We start from the raw sequence: 12,889 nt of genomic DNA on the forward strand, positions 1-12,889 counted from the left end.
TGACAGATAGTTTGGATGAAGCAGATGATTGCCTGCCTAGCGTATCTGGTCTCCATTGCTATGCCTGCAGGCAGTTTAGTGCTATGGTTGTATATTGATGTCAGGGTTAGTACTGAGTGGCTAGCAGTGACAGATGTCTATAATTACAGGCAATGCTTCCAGTATTTCTGAAAAGCCAGCCTATGTTGAACAATTATCTTATTTCTGCCTTGCCAAAGAGCATGTTCCAATTGCTAGTATTAGCAATGGTTGAATATAGTGCTTCATCTGCTGCCTTGGGACAAATGTGGGAAAAACACTTGGTTATAAAACATAAATGCAAAATACTTTTTCAACACTTTAAATTAGTTAAGTTCAGTGTTTTCCTAATTTTTATCTCCCCATAATGTTTCTGTTGAAGAAGTCTTGATATATAAAAGCACATTTGGCATACTTATTAGGATTTTGTTTTCCCCCAGGCCTGCGTGGTTCCCCAGTGTCAGTATCCCTTGCTTTACTGAGATGTGTTTAAGCAAGTTGGCTTTGAAACAAGTTTTTCCAATGTGAATTGTATTTTCTGACTGATTTCCATTACAAAATTGGAATTGCAATTCTATGGAAAATCTCCCACACCTAGTAAGTTTAGTTGGGAACTTTTGATGGGGAAAATAAAAAATGCTGAAATGCATCAGATGCATCATGTAGTATACCTTAGTACACTGGGGGTTTCACATTTGCAAAAAATTATAATTCTCTAGTTCTGTTTTAACTTTACTTTTATTTTTAAAGGCCTTTTGGTCATTTATTCTTTTCCTTTCTTCAATTTTTATGCCCACTTCATTCCATGCTTCCCTCTTGCCCACTTTTCTGACTTATTAGAAATGTTTTCATGGTTAGTGGCATTAATTCTCAGTTGCCCTTCTATTTTTATCTGTTCATTAGCATTTATGAGACATGGATTATAATACAACACTTTACAGCAAATGCAACAGCCTAACAGCACAATATTCACCAACCTTCCTAAAATTCAAAGTACTGGGTATTAGACATTGTGCATCCTATAAGTTGAAAATTCTGTATTTTCAGGTAATGTGGAATGAGAGAGACATAGGAAACCTTTGAAAATATAGTTTATCTTCAGTATTAATCTAACCTGTATTGAGCTGTTCATTACATTTTCTCAATACTCTTCTACTTACTATGATTGTCTTCATTTCACAGAATATGAAGCAAAATTTCAGAAAAGTTAAAAACTTGTTCAGTGGGCAGCCCTGGGTTTCAGCCACATCCTCATGTTCTGAACTCATTTTGCTTTCCACTGTATTACATTACCTATCTATTAGCCATCAAGCTAGGCATGATTATGTTCAGAGTATGGTGGCTGAGACCAACATCACAAGTTTCATCTCCCTATTAGATGTGTTACTACCCAAGGAAAAAATTCATATCTGCAACTATAGATTTGACCTCTAGTCTTGTCTAGCCATTAGTCTCAAGAGAACTAGGATAAATTACATATTTGGTATAATCCATCCCACAATTGGAGACATCATTCAGAATCTATAGTATGGTATCAGAGATCAGTAATATTATATTGATACATGAAAAACATTGTGTTTCTGTTCTTACTGTGAAAGACTGCCTTCTGAGGGCCCATCAAAAAATTTTTTAATAATTTAAATGATAGCTAATGATAGCATTCTGGAACCCTTGTCTGTCTGTATTAATTTAATGAAACTTAGAAAATTGGATGGACTCATTGATCGCGATTGGGAAAATTTGGATAATTTATTGGACACAGGGTTGTAAATCATCTGCTCACCCCGTGATTTGGAAACTTATTTTGAGAAGGGAAGTGGAAACTTGTGATGATTCCAAAATAGTCCTGACCCTGAGAATTTAATATGAACTTTGAGATAAACCTCATCAGCTGCCACAGACTTATGGTTTTTGTTTTGTTTTGTTTTGTTTTTTACCCTCCTCATTTGGCCACCACTCTCCTGCTTCTCCTATTTCTTCGCAAAACTAAAAGGCTAGAGCAATTATATAAGATTAGGAGTTATGCTACCTTTCATTAGGGCTCTGTCCCCCAGCTACTCTTCTTTAATCACTATTAAGTCTGTTCACCTGTGCTCTTATCTATAACCTAGCTCATAGTACAGATAAGGCGCAAAGAAATGGGACTATTGTCTTGGTACATGCTAGTAATAATAACTAACACTTATGAAAATTTACTATTCTAAGTGATTTACATAAATTAGCAACTTTAATTGTCTTAAAATTTCCATAAATTAGGTCCTACCATCATCCTCATTATATATTTGAGGAAACTAAGATTTAAATGGTAAGCAATGTGTTCAAAATCAGTCTGTATAGGAGCTGGCATTGTGGTGTAGCAGGTAAAGCTGCTGTCTGCAATCAGCACCCAGTATGGGCACCAGTTCATATCCCAGCTGCTCCACTTCCAATCCAACTCCCTGCTAATGGCCTGGGAAAAGCAACAGAAGGTAGCCCAAGTGTTTGGGCCTCTGCACTCAAGTGGGAGACCTGGAAGAAACTCCTGGCTCCTGGCTTCAGCTTGGCTCAGTCCTGGCCATTGCTGCCATCTGGAGGGTGAACCAGCAGACCAACAGTATCTGTCTTTGTCTGTCTCTTTTTCTCTCTGTAACTCTTTCAAACAAATTTATTAATTGAAAAATAAGCCGGCGCCGCGGCTCAATAGGCTAATCCTCCACCTAGCGGCGCCGGCACACCGGGTTCTAGTCCCGGTCGGGGCGCCGGATTCTGTCCCGGTTGCCCCCCTTCCAGGCCAGCTCTCTGCTATGGCCCGGGAAGACAGTGGAGGATGGCCCAAGTGCTTGGGCCCTGCACCCCATGGGAGACCAGGAGAAGCACCTGGATCCTGGCTTCGGATCAGCGCAGTGCGCCGGCCGCAGCATGCCGGCCGCGGCGGCCATTGGAGGGTGAACCAACGGCAAAGGAAGACCTTTCTCTCTGTCTCTCTCTCTCACTATCCACTCTGCCTGTCAAAAAAAAAAAAAAGAAAAAAAAGAAAGAAAAAAGAAAAATAAAAAACCAGTATGTGAGGAATCTTACTGGTCTTGAGCTTCAGAATTTATTCCCTAACAGCCTTACTAGACTACCTGGTTAGTGATATTTTTCATGTTGATGCTGTTCTTTCTTTTGTACACGTGAGGAGACTGAGGCTCTGAGGGACTAAGTGATTTAACTAGAGTTATAGAACTAATTCATTAAATAAAAACACATATTGAATGACTGTTTTGAAGCACTGTACTTGGCTAGCAAGTAACAAAGGCTCACTCAAAACCCCATGAGCATTGTAGTAAACATTGTGTTTTCTCCTAGTTGAAGTTGTATAAAACATAAACTCAACAAATGTCTGTCTTATCGAGAGAAAAAATATGCTTCCTGAACAACTGTGTATTATTTTGTCCAACAGTTAGACCATTACATATGTTGTAGCTAGTTTTTCATGTAGGAGACTATGAAGGAAGCAGGATTTAACCTATGGATGCAAATTTCACCTTCTCTGAGTTAAAACCAGATGTTAATATCTGGTCTACCAGAAAATGAACTCTGATCCATTGCATTTGGGGTAAAGTTGTCATTAATGGGCTATAATGAGAGAAATTGTTAGACATGAGCATTTATTTGAAAATTTTGGTAATACAATGAAAATGGTTGGTTTGACAGAATAGTCAAAATGTAGATGATGTCATTGGTATTCACAGTTACTGGAGTCATTATCTCTCTTCATTCAGGTTTTCCCCCCAGGGGATGAAGAGTTTAGTATTTCTTAGGAGGAAGGTAGAGAAATTGTTTTGGATATAGGGAATGGAACATGGTTCAGAGAGGTGATGTGTAAACAAATAGGATTTTATTAATAGGAAACATGCATGAATAAAATAAAGATGGTAGACGTGGATGTGGTCACCTGGTAATGATCTTAACACCCATTGCAGCTGTCATTCGGTGTGCCTGTCAACAGGATTTGGAGGAGAGTGTGCATAAGAAGTGTGGAAGGTTCAATATGATTTACTTACCCTCTGAATAGCTACAGAAATTAATTTATTTACTCATAGAAGGTTACTTGGCCTATTTAAGTCATTAGCCCCACTTGCCACGATTCTGAACTGAAAGTGCTTCATTGGAAGCAACAATACTAAGAGATTCTTAAAAATAGTTCTATTAGATATTATTTATGATGTGTTATTTTTTTAGGGCTACCTTGAGTCATTGGTTTCTTGAATTACTCCATTAAAGTAAACCCATTCCAGAGTTTGAGCAGAATTTTACCATTCCTCTGCTCGTGGACTCCAGCATAAAATCAAAGTCCTAAGGCTATTTTAAGTAATAGCCACAAAGATCCTGGTCGCTTTTTCCCTAAATCTGAGATTAGGAAGACCTTCTGTTCTCTTTTCCCTGGCAGCAGATGGCAGGTCCCTAAACTTTGTGCTTTTTAGGTGGTACGGCTCAGAAGTGATGTATCCAGAGTTCCAGAGAAGGCTTGGAAAATAGTTAAGGTGAGTCAAGTTGCTGGTTATGGTGGTGGATCACCAGTCTTTATGCTTGTCTCACTAAGTGCCAGATTCTTTTTACTAAAACAGGCACGTACATACAGTGATAAGTGTAGGGGTGTATTGTCTTGCTTTCCCTTTTTATGCCACGTGCATGTTTTACAGACAAATGTTTAACAGACAGCAGCATTAACTGCCAAGACTGTATTTAGTGTGATTGCACAGTGTGGAAACAACCTAGATTTCTTGATTATAACATTTCTGAGTGGCCAGTTTTAACCACCTTTTCATACCTGAAAGGAGAAGTTTTATTTGGCTACTTTAGATAGCATCTGTTATTGAACAGTGTCTAGAGTACATTTATGTATCCCTTGTGCCAGAATGTGTTTCTGGCCAGACCCTTTGACAAGTATAGGGGATTAGAGTAAAGAAACTATTTATATCCCAGTCCCCCACCTCTGCTATCACCTTCTCACAAACTTCATCCATCATCAACTTCTTTATTCTAAAATCTAATCAAGCCATCTTGTCAATTTACTATTAGAATTATAAATGTTCCTTTAAATGACTGAAATGCCCCTTCAAACCATGGTGTCAAACCCTCTACCAAAGACACGACTTCCTCCAGTAGTCTTGTGTCATACCCATGGTTAACTTCTTTTTGAATGAATTTGGGAAGATAATATGTTTACCCAAGGCTTTACCATGGCTTTATCCACAGAAGACTAGTTTTAACAGAAGCTTGGCCCCAGACATGGAGTGAGTTGGCAGCCAGCAGGAGCAAAGCTGTGTCAGGACAAATGTACACTCTCCATCTTCTCTGGTTGGCTTTCAGCTGGTTGCACCACAGGAGTCTTTCTATGGGCTGTGTATCCTGTGACCAATAACTGGTGCACTCGACCTGGGTCCCTCTTGGCTAGTGAAGGCCTGTCGGGAGGCATTAGGTTCATGCTGGTGAAGATTCTTAGTCAGTGGCTCCCTGAAGGAAAATGAGGCAAACAGCCAGCTTCTGTTGAACAGGTGGTAGTTAGACTGTAGATCTGGTCAGGGGTAGGAGGGAAAGAATCTCTCCAAAAATACCAGCCTGCTGGTCTTCACACCATACCTGTACTTCTCTTTCTAACAAATGATTGTTTAGAAGCTAATCCAAAATTATCTCTGGCAGCATCTGGAGTCCTCTAACTTTTCCACCTTCCTTGGCAGTCTGGATTTGGGCCCAAGTTAGGAATGGAAACCCCACTGGGGTGCAAGCAAAAGAGGAAGCATGTTCTTAGCCATGCATCAGTGGAGGCCCCTACTGGGAGAGGGGATTATCACAAGGCAGCAGGCAGCCCTGCACCCCAGCCTGCTGAGTTCATGTTTTGTGCCACAGGATGTGGAGCGAAGGAAATGTGAGGCCAAAGTGGTTGCTCCAAGTTTTCTTATACAATAGCTCATTCAAGCAGATTGGGAGTGCCTCTTAAGAGATTTGTTAGGTACATATTCCCTTAGCAAGATGGCCACTACAGATGGTGGGTTCAGGCTTTCTAACTGAAATAAGAATTTAGCATTCATATTTATTTTATACTGTCATAGGCAGCTTTTCTTTATCAGATGCCATTCTGTATTCCATTGAATGAGGCAAGCGGATTCCTCACCCTTTACCAGTTGGTTTCCAACATAAATTATGGTTTCAAAATTAAATTTTGGCAAAATATTTTTCTACTTAATTGTGTTCTATATTTAGTGATGTTATTTTAGATGAATTGGAAAAAATAGGATTAACATGGATCTATTCAGTATTACTAAGTTTGTGCGTTTGATATGCAACAATGATGTTTGTGTCATTAATTCTTTTGATATGGTGATAAGTTCATTGTGATCTCATTTTATTCCTCTTCAAATGTTAATAAAAGAGCTCAGTATCTTTAGTTGGAAATTGTTCGGATGTAAGTCATTAAAAATGCTTATTAGTTCCTTCTTATGCCCCTCCTTCTCCCTCTGCCACCACCACCTTTCACTTGGTTGGAGTCTCTTTTATAGAAAGCTCTATATTGACCTCAAGAGCACTTGAAACCTAAGACAAAAATATGAAAATCGGTTTCTTATTTATAGTAAATGGTTACATGCTCAATTCCTATATTTTCTTCCTAAGGAACTTTACTGCTTTCATTATATTGGATCCTTTCCAGTGAGAAATTTTGTTTTACAACCAGTTAAAACCCTTAATTGATAAGCCATTTCAATGGATGAAATAATACCTTAAAATTCCCAACAATATTTAGAGGGTTTTTTGAGGTATTATTTGATGTAAGTTTTTGAGACTAAATTGCTTCTGGGAAGGTATATCGTTTGATGGCAGAATACTTTGTTGTTGGTTTCCACAGCATTGCTAATTTTCTGCACTGAGCCTACTTAAAATGTACTAAAGCTCTTTGAGAAGTTATAACATCTTAAACATTTATAGAAGGCCTAAGGGTATTAACTTACTATAATTTTCTGAAGATTCATTATCCAAAATCTTAATTCATTATAACAGCTCTTATGAAAACCTATAGAACTAGTGTTTCCTCTTATTTTCTTATTTGCACAGAATGAGAGATTCATTGTTCTTTTTAATTTGTTTCATGTGGTGCTTTTGAGTACATTTCATAGAGGGCTGTTATTGAATTTCTGTGACTGTCATTATATATCCATACAACCTTTAGGAACTAATATTCTGGGTTTCCCAGTTCTGTAATCTACTTCAAATTTAAGGATTGACATAATTAGTTTCTTCAAAGTTATAACCAGAATGTTAGAGACAGCACTGCAGATACCCAAGACCAAAGATTAGAATTGGAAAAAGAATGGTTTTAAAATAATTATCATAGCACATGCTTTTATTCTTTATTAAATTAAATTTACAACTCAAAATCTGGTTGCTACTTGTGCAGTTATTCTTTTGTCTGGTTTTCTTATCTGATTCCCTTTTAAAAACCATATATGTGATTATTGCAGCTACCTGCAGTTGCACAGGCAATATTTGTCATTTGATTAGTTGAGAAGTTAGAGAATTTATTAAAGCAGTGAAGCATTATACACGTGTCCAAATGCTCTTTTATGAAATGTCTAAGAACTTTTGCAGTAAAATAAATAGTGATAAGAAAACAAGTATATCAAAACAGTTTTTGAGGAGCATGCCTTCTGAAATCTGTAATAGTGATCATTTCTAATGACCTCCTATATATCAATAGCTAAAAAGATGAGTAACTAGGTAAAATGAGTAATTTTTCTGGCTTCTGAGGTAATAACTGTTTATAAGAAGAAAGAATTTGGTTTTATGTCATGAAATTTACACAGTTGCTTTATGCCTTTAACAAATGTAATTTTTGATTGTACTAAAATATGTTCATTGACTGAACATGTATATAAAGACTTCAAAGTTATTAACACACTTTAATGTTTTGTTTTAACCATCTTTGCACCATGTGAAAACCTTTAAATTACCTCTTTACCTTGTTGTTAGTTTTGTATGTGAAGGGCCGCCTTTTGAAAAAGTAGTAGCTGACAATTATAGGAGGGTCCGTGTAGAAGGGTGGAGTGGGAAGCAGCATCTGTTGAGTGATTCCTAAGTGCTGTGCTGTGTGTTAGGGGTCATCATTTAATCTTCCCCAAAGCCTGTGCTATTTCTGTTTTACAGAAAATAAGAAAGATGCAGAGAGTGTAACACCCAGCTAGCAGATCTAAAATTCAAATCCACATATCCTTGGCACTAAACCCTATGCCTTTTCTTCTTTTCTAAATTTGCCAATACATTGTTTTAGGTGCTATTGGAGATACTGGGGGAAATAGACATTTCTCCTGCTCTCTGGGAGCACATTAAAATGGTGGGGGAAATATGTCTTCACATGGAAAATTAACACCACAACAAGATCATATTCTAATATTTGAGATATGCTGATTGATAATAGACTGGCAGCAATAGACACTCTTGAAGATGCAAAGGAGGGAGCTCTTCTTATTGAATTTACAGGGACAATTTCCAAAATACTATTTGAATGTTGAAGCCAACCTTGTTAAATAATAAGATTATACCAGCAAACACCACTAATGAGTAGAATTTGGGGGTATATTATTTGTACAGGAAAAAAAGTGTTGGGTGGGGAAAAGATGCCTTTTATTGTTGTTTTCCCTTTGTTAAAAAATTCCTAATGAACTCAGACAAAAGGTTCATTTTAACATTGTAGTCTCCTTATTTACTTAACAAACAAGCGTCGGAGATAAAAAGACAGAGTGGCATCCCTGCTCTCGGGTAGGCGGAGAGTCTTTTGAGAGATGTCCTTGTGTTCGCAAAGAGCAGAAGGGAGGAGGACTCTGGCAGACGGAAGCCACTGACTCATGTGCCTCTCTGACTATGTAAGACATATCACAACTTATCCAGGGTCATCCTTCTCTGAAGGTTGTCAACAAAAATGGACTTACGCTCGTTTTTTGGACTTTTGCTTTTTTTTCATTATGATGAAATTATCTTAACAGATTCTGAAAGAAAAGATTAGGAACCTGTGAATGAAAAGTGAGGGTTTTTTTTTCTCTTGCATTCCTGTGCCAACTCACGTGTACTTCCTGAAAATGGGTGTTGGAGTGTGGTTGCTTCTTGCTATCATAAAAACTATTTTTCATGAAGCGATAAAAGTTGTAGAAAGGGTTGAAGAATCCAAATACTATGTTACAATTTTTTTTTCTGGAGAAAACTTTCCTTGACTTGTGCTATATGATAAACAATTTTGTAGGTATTTCCTCACTGACCTAATTACTTCCCACCCCTAAATTACCCATGTGTATGATATAATTAAATTCCAAATGTTTGGAGACATTTTCATATTTTCTGCATTTTCCCTGAGTGGTAAGGTAGATGCCTTGTAAGATGTGAGACAGTCTTTTAAAAGAAATGCCGGAATCACACATTGATTTTAAATGACCCTGTCACTCGTGAAAACAAATCAGATTGTTGCTCTTAATGAGCTTTTCAATTTACTATTCAGTAGATCAGATAAGTGGATTTAAGAGGTAATGATCCTGTTTAGTACTCAAGCTTGACTGTCAGATCCTAGTAGTGGAGAGAAATCCCCAAGGACAAAAGCGTTGACACAGTTCTAGATAGGATAATGGGAATCAAAGCTAATGGATGATAAAAGGAATGGTGCAAGTTACAAGGATAATTGTGGATTAAAGCACTGCCATGTGTCAATGTTGACTGTTTGTTCTTGTATATTATTGGGTCAAATCTGATGCTTTGAGAAACTGTTTTGACAGCAGAGCACAACAGACCTGCCTGCCTGGTTCTTCCTCTGTTAAATGCCGAAGACACAATTGGAAAACTTGTTCTTGTAGAAACATCCATCTAAAAAGATATGTGTTTAAAGTGTTAAAAATCACATTTTAGTTGTTATATTTTTATTACTCAGCATGGTGTTGTTAAAATAAAATTTACATTAATTTTGAGCTTTACCATAAGTAGCTTTTATGAAGTATTGAAAATGCAAAATTTGATTTTATGGAAGTACAGTGTAGGCATTATGTGATGTAAAACAAGAAAATTAACCAAAAGAGAACAGAGAATGACAGATGTAAATACAATGGATATAAAATAGATGAGTTAAGATAATGCAATGGTCATATCCTTTCTAAAAACCAATATATCAAAACACTGAATTTATGATAATGTTATTTATCTATAAAGATGATCCTGTATACCATCAGGAGAATTTATACTTTGAGTTGTAGTAGAGCTAGTTTAAACATATTCCTGTGGGGCCAGCATTGTGGCATAGGTGGTAAAGCTGCAGTCTGTGATGCCAGCGTCCCATATGGGCACCGGGTTAAGTCCTGGCTGCTCCACTTCTAATCTAGCTCCCTGCTAATGCACTTGGGAAAGCCATTGAAGATGGCCCAAGAGCTTAGACCCCTGTACCCACATGGGGAACTGGAGGAAGCTGCAGTCTCCTGGTTTCTGCCTGGCACAGCCCTGTCCATTGCAGCTGTCTGGGGAGGGAGTGAATCAGTGGATGGAAGATCTTTCTCTCTCTGTCTCTATCTCTCTCTCTCTCACTCTGTGTGTGTGTGTAAATCTTTCAAATACATAAAAAATAATTTAAAAAAATACTTTGCATGCTTTTACCTTTGTTAAATGAAAAATTCCTTTACAGTTCCTGTCAGAGATAAGGGCCTCTGGAACAGAGCAAAATGTGCCTTGGACAGATGACAGTAGGGATCAAGTCCCCACTATTATTTGATTTTATCAATTAGGCTTATTTGAAATTTTTCATTTGACAAGGGTTTTACTAAAATAAAATTGAAAGACAATTGTTATAATCAAATACTAGATATTCATAGGTTAAAGTAATAGTACAAGGCATTCTAAATAATACTTTTTCTGTTGTCTTCTGTCTGTGGAATCTAATATTAACTTACTCATAAGAATCTTCATTTTTCATCATTTGTGGGATATTCTTTTGTAATATAGTACTAGTGGGTCCAGACCATGACTTCCATCATTGTACATTAAACACATGTGGTATTCATTTAACAAACATTGTCGTAGGTGCTGAGACACAAAAGAATAAGGCACAGTGTCACCCTTCAAGAAGCTCTCAGTGTACTGGGGGAGATGTACGCCCAAACAGTTACTGTAGTCAGAGGAATAGACCAGATAAGGGAGAGTGATTCACCCTGCTTGGGAAGGCAAAGGTTTCAGAGGAGGTGACTTTTGAATGGGAATCATGGGAAGAGGAGGTAGACTGACTCAGGCAAAATGACCAGCACACACACATACACATCTGAAATTGCAAATTCACTGTGACTTGAGGTTGAGGGAAATGGTGGAAGATGAGGTAACTTGGGGATACGTTGTGAATAGCTTTGTGTGTTGTAAATCATATTAATATCAGATTTTCCAAGGGACCCATTTCAGATACTCCTATCTGTAAGACAGGTTTTGGATTCATAATGAACTAAGGAAACTTCTGCATATCATTCTTCCTGTGAGTCTTTTACATGCTTTAAATTTTCTGATCATTGAAGATTGGTGGTAACTAATTTTCCTAGGTTCTTCTTCCCTACCTCCCTCTTTCTCCAAACATCTTAGGACCCACAGTGATAACTGCAATCTTATAAGAGGTGAAGGCCTGCTCTCCTATTAGGTGTATAGTCATTGAAATGCTTTTCGGTAGGACAGGAATTTGAATCTCAATCTTCCTTCTCCCTTAGCCCCCTGCTTCTCTTACACTGTCAGCCCTTTTTTTTTTTCCTTCTTTCATTCTCTACACTCAGCTCCTTTTCTTTCTCTCTTTCTGAGCCTGAGGAGTTTTCCAGACAATAATACTTGAGTTGAAACCTGGAACACAAACTTCCGATATGAATGGTGTTTAAATTCTAAATACGAGATGTCTGCAATAAAAAGCTCTCCTGCTCTGTAATACCCTATAACTCTGCATGATTTGTAGTGCCTTGTGATTTTTATCTTACTTTCATGACCTATTGCAGTATATCAAGCTGATGTTTAGATACGAAAAACAAAGGGCAAAAGAGGTGGAAGCTAAGTTGCCATGCATGGGAAATACGCAGATCAGTAGAAAGTGAGAGAACACAATCACAGGGGAGCGAATCACAGAAGAGAAATCCCATACAGCTGGTGTCTGGCAGGGATAAACTGGAATCACACCAGAGCATCAGGGAGTATGGAGGTGTTAACCCACCTCTCAGCTTTGCCAGGCTATTAGGGATATTCCATTGGCTGCCGGTGGCATTTTCCCACTTGATGTCAGATGTGTACTTATAAGCTCAGTGTGGCTTAAGACGGAAATGTTTGCACCCCAAACTCTGCAACCAACACTTCCTTAAGTGGAAGCTTAGTGGATTCCCAGGCCCTGATGTTTTCAACAGAGAATCCCTGAGCTTGGGATTTCAGTTGCAGCATGAAAAGTAAGACCTACCTCTCTATATACTGGGGGGAGGGGAGAGGAGTTTAATTAGGGGATATTTGAGGAGAATTTTCATAAATTTATGAACTTTCTTTGGTTTTTGAAATCCTATTTGTGTAACTGCCTTGCAAAATCTTAGTGAGTGGATATTTTGCTGCCATCTGGACTACAAGGAAATTTGTTAAAGGTTAGAGCTTTTTATTGAGGCACCCTTCTTTCCACTCTACTTTGCATACCTACTGCCATCTTCTAGAAAGGGGTGGTTTACCATTTGAGGGGGAAAATTATATAGTATGGTGGGAGGAAAATGGATGTGTCGATGTTTTGTGTATGAGTGTATACAGATTTCAAAGCAGGAGAGGTACTTTCTAGAGAAAAAAATAAATTTTAAAATTAAAAAAAAATCTTCACTTACTCTCCCCACCTACTTCC

General features: G+C 37.9%; 1 protein-coding gene across 10 annotated transcripts in view; it reads left to right on the forward strand.

The window, feature by feature from the left end:
• RANBP17 (RAN binding protein 17) overlaps nt 1-12,889 on the forward strand; it is a 371,265-nt gene that overhangs the window by 244,885 nt on the left and 113,491 nt on the right. For 6 of the 10 annotated variants that reach the window (XR_011389899.1, XM_051843604.2, XM_070076412.1 and 3 more), the window contains one exon: nt 4,464-4,523. The exons of the other annotated variants lie outside the window; for them this stretch is intronic. Coding sequence is in view for 5 of the 6 variants with exons in the window: in XM_051843604.2 (XP_051699564.1) it covers nt 4,464-4,523 (60 nt within the window). In the remaining variant the exon portion in view is untranslated. The remainder of the gene's footprint in view (nt 1-4,463; nt 4,524-12,889) is intronic. 10 annotated transcript variants of the gene reach the window in all.

This window comes from Oryctolagus cuniculus, chromosome 6 (assembly GCF_964237555.1).
Source record: "Oryctolagus cuniculus chromosome 6, mOryCun1.1, whole genome shotgun sequence".
Lineage (NCBI taxonomy): Eukaryota > Metazoa > Chordata > Mammalia > Lagomorpha > Leporidae > Oryctolagus > Oryctolagus cuniculus.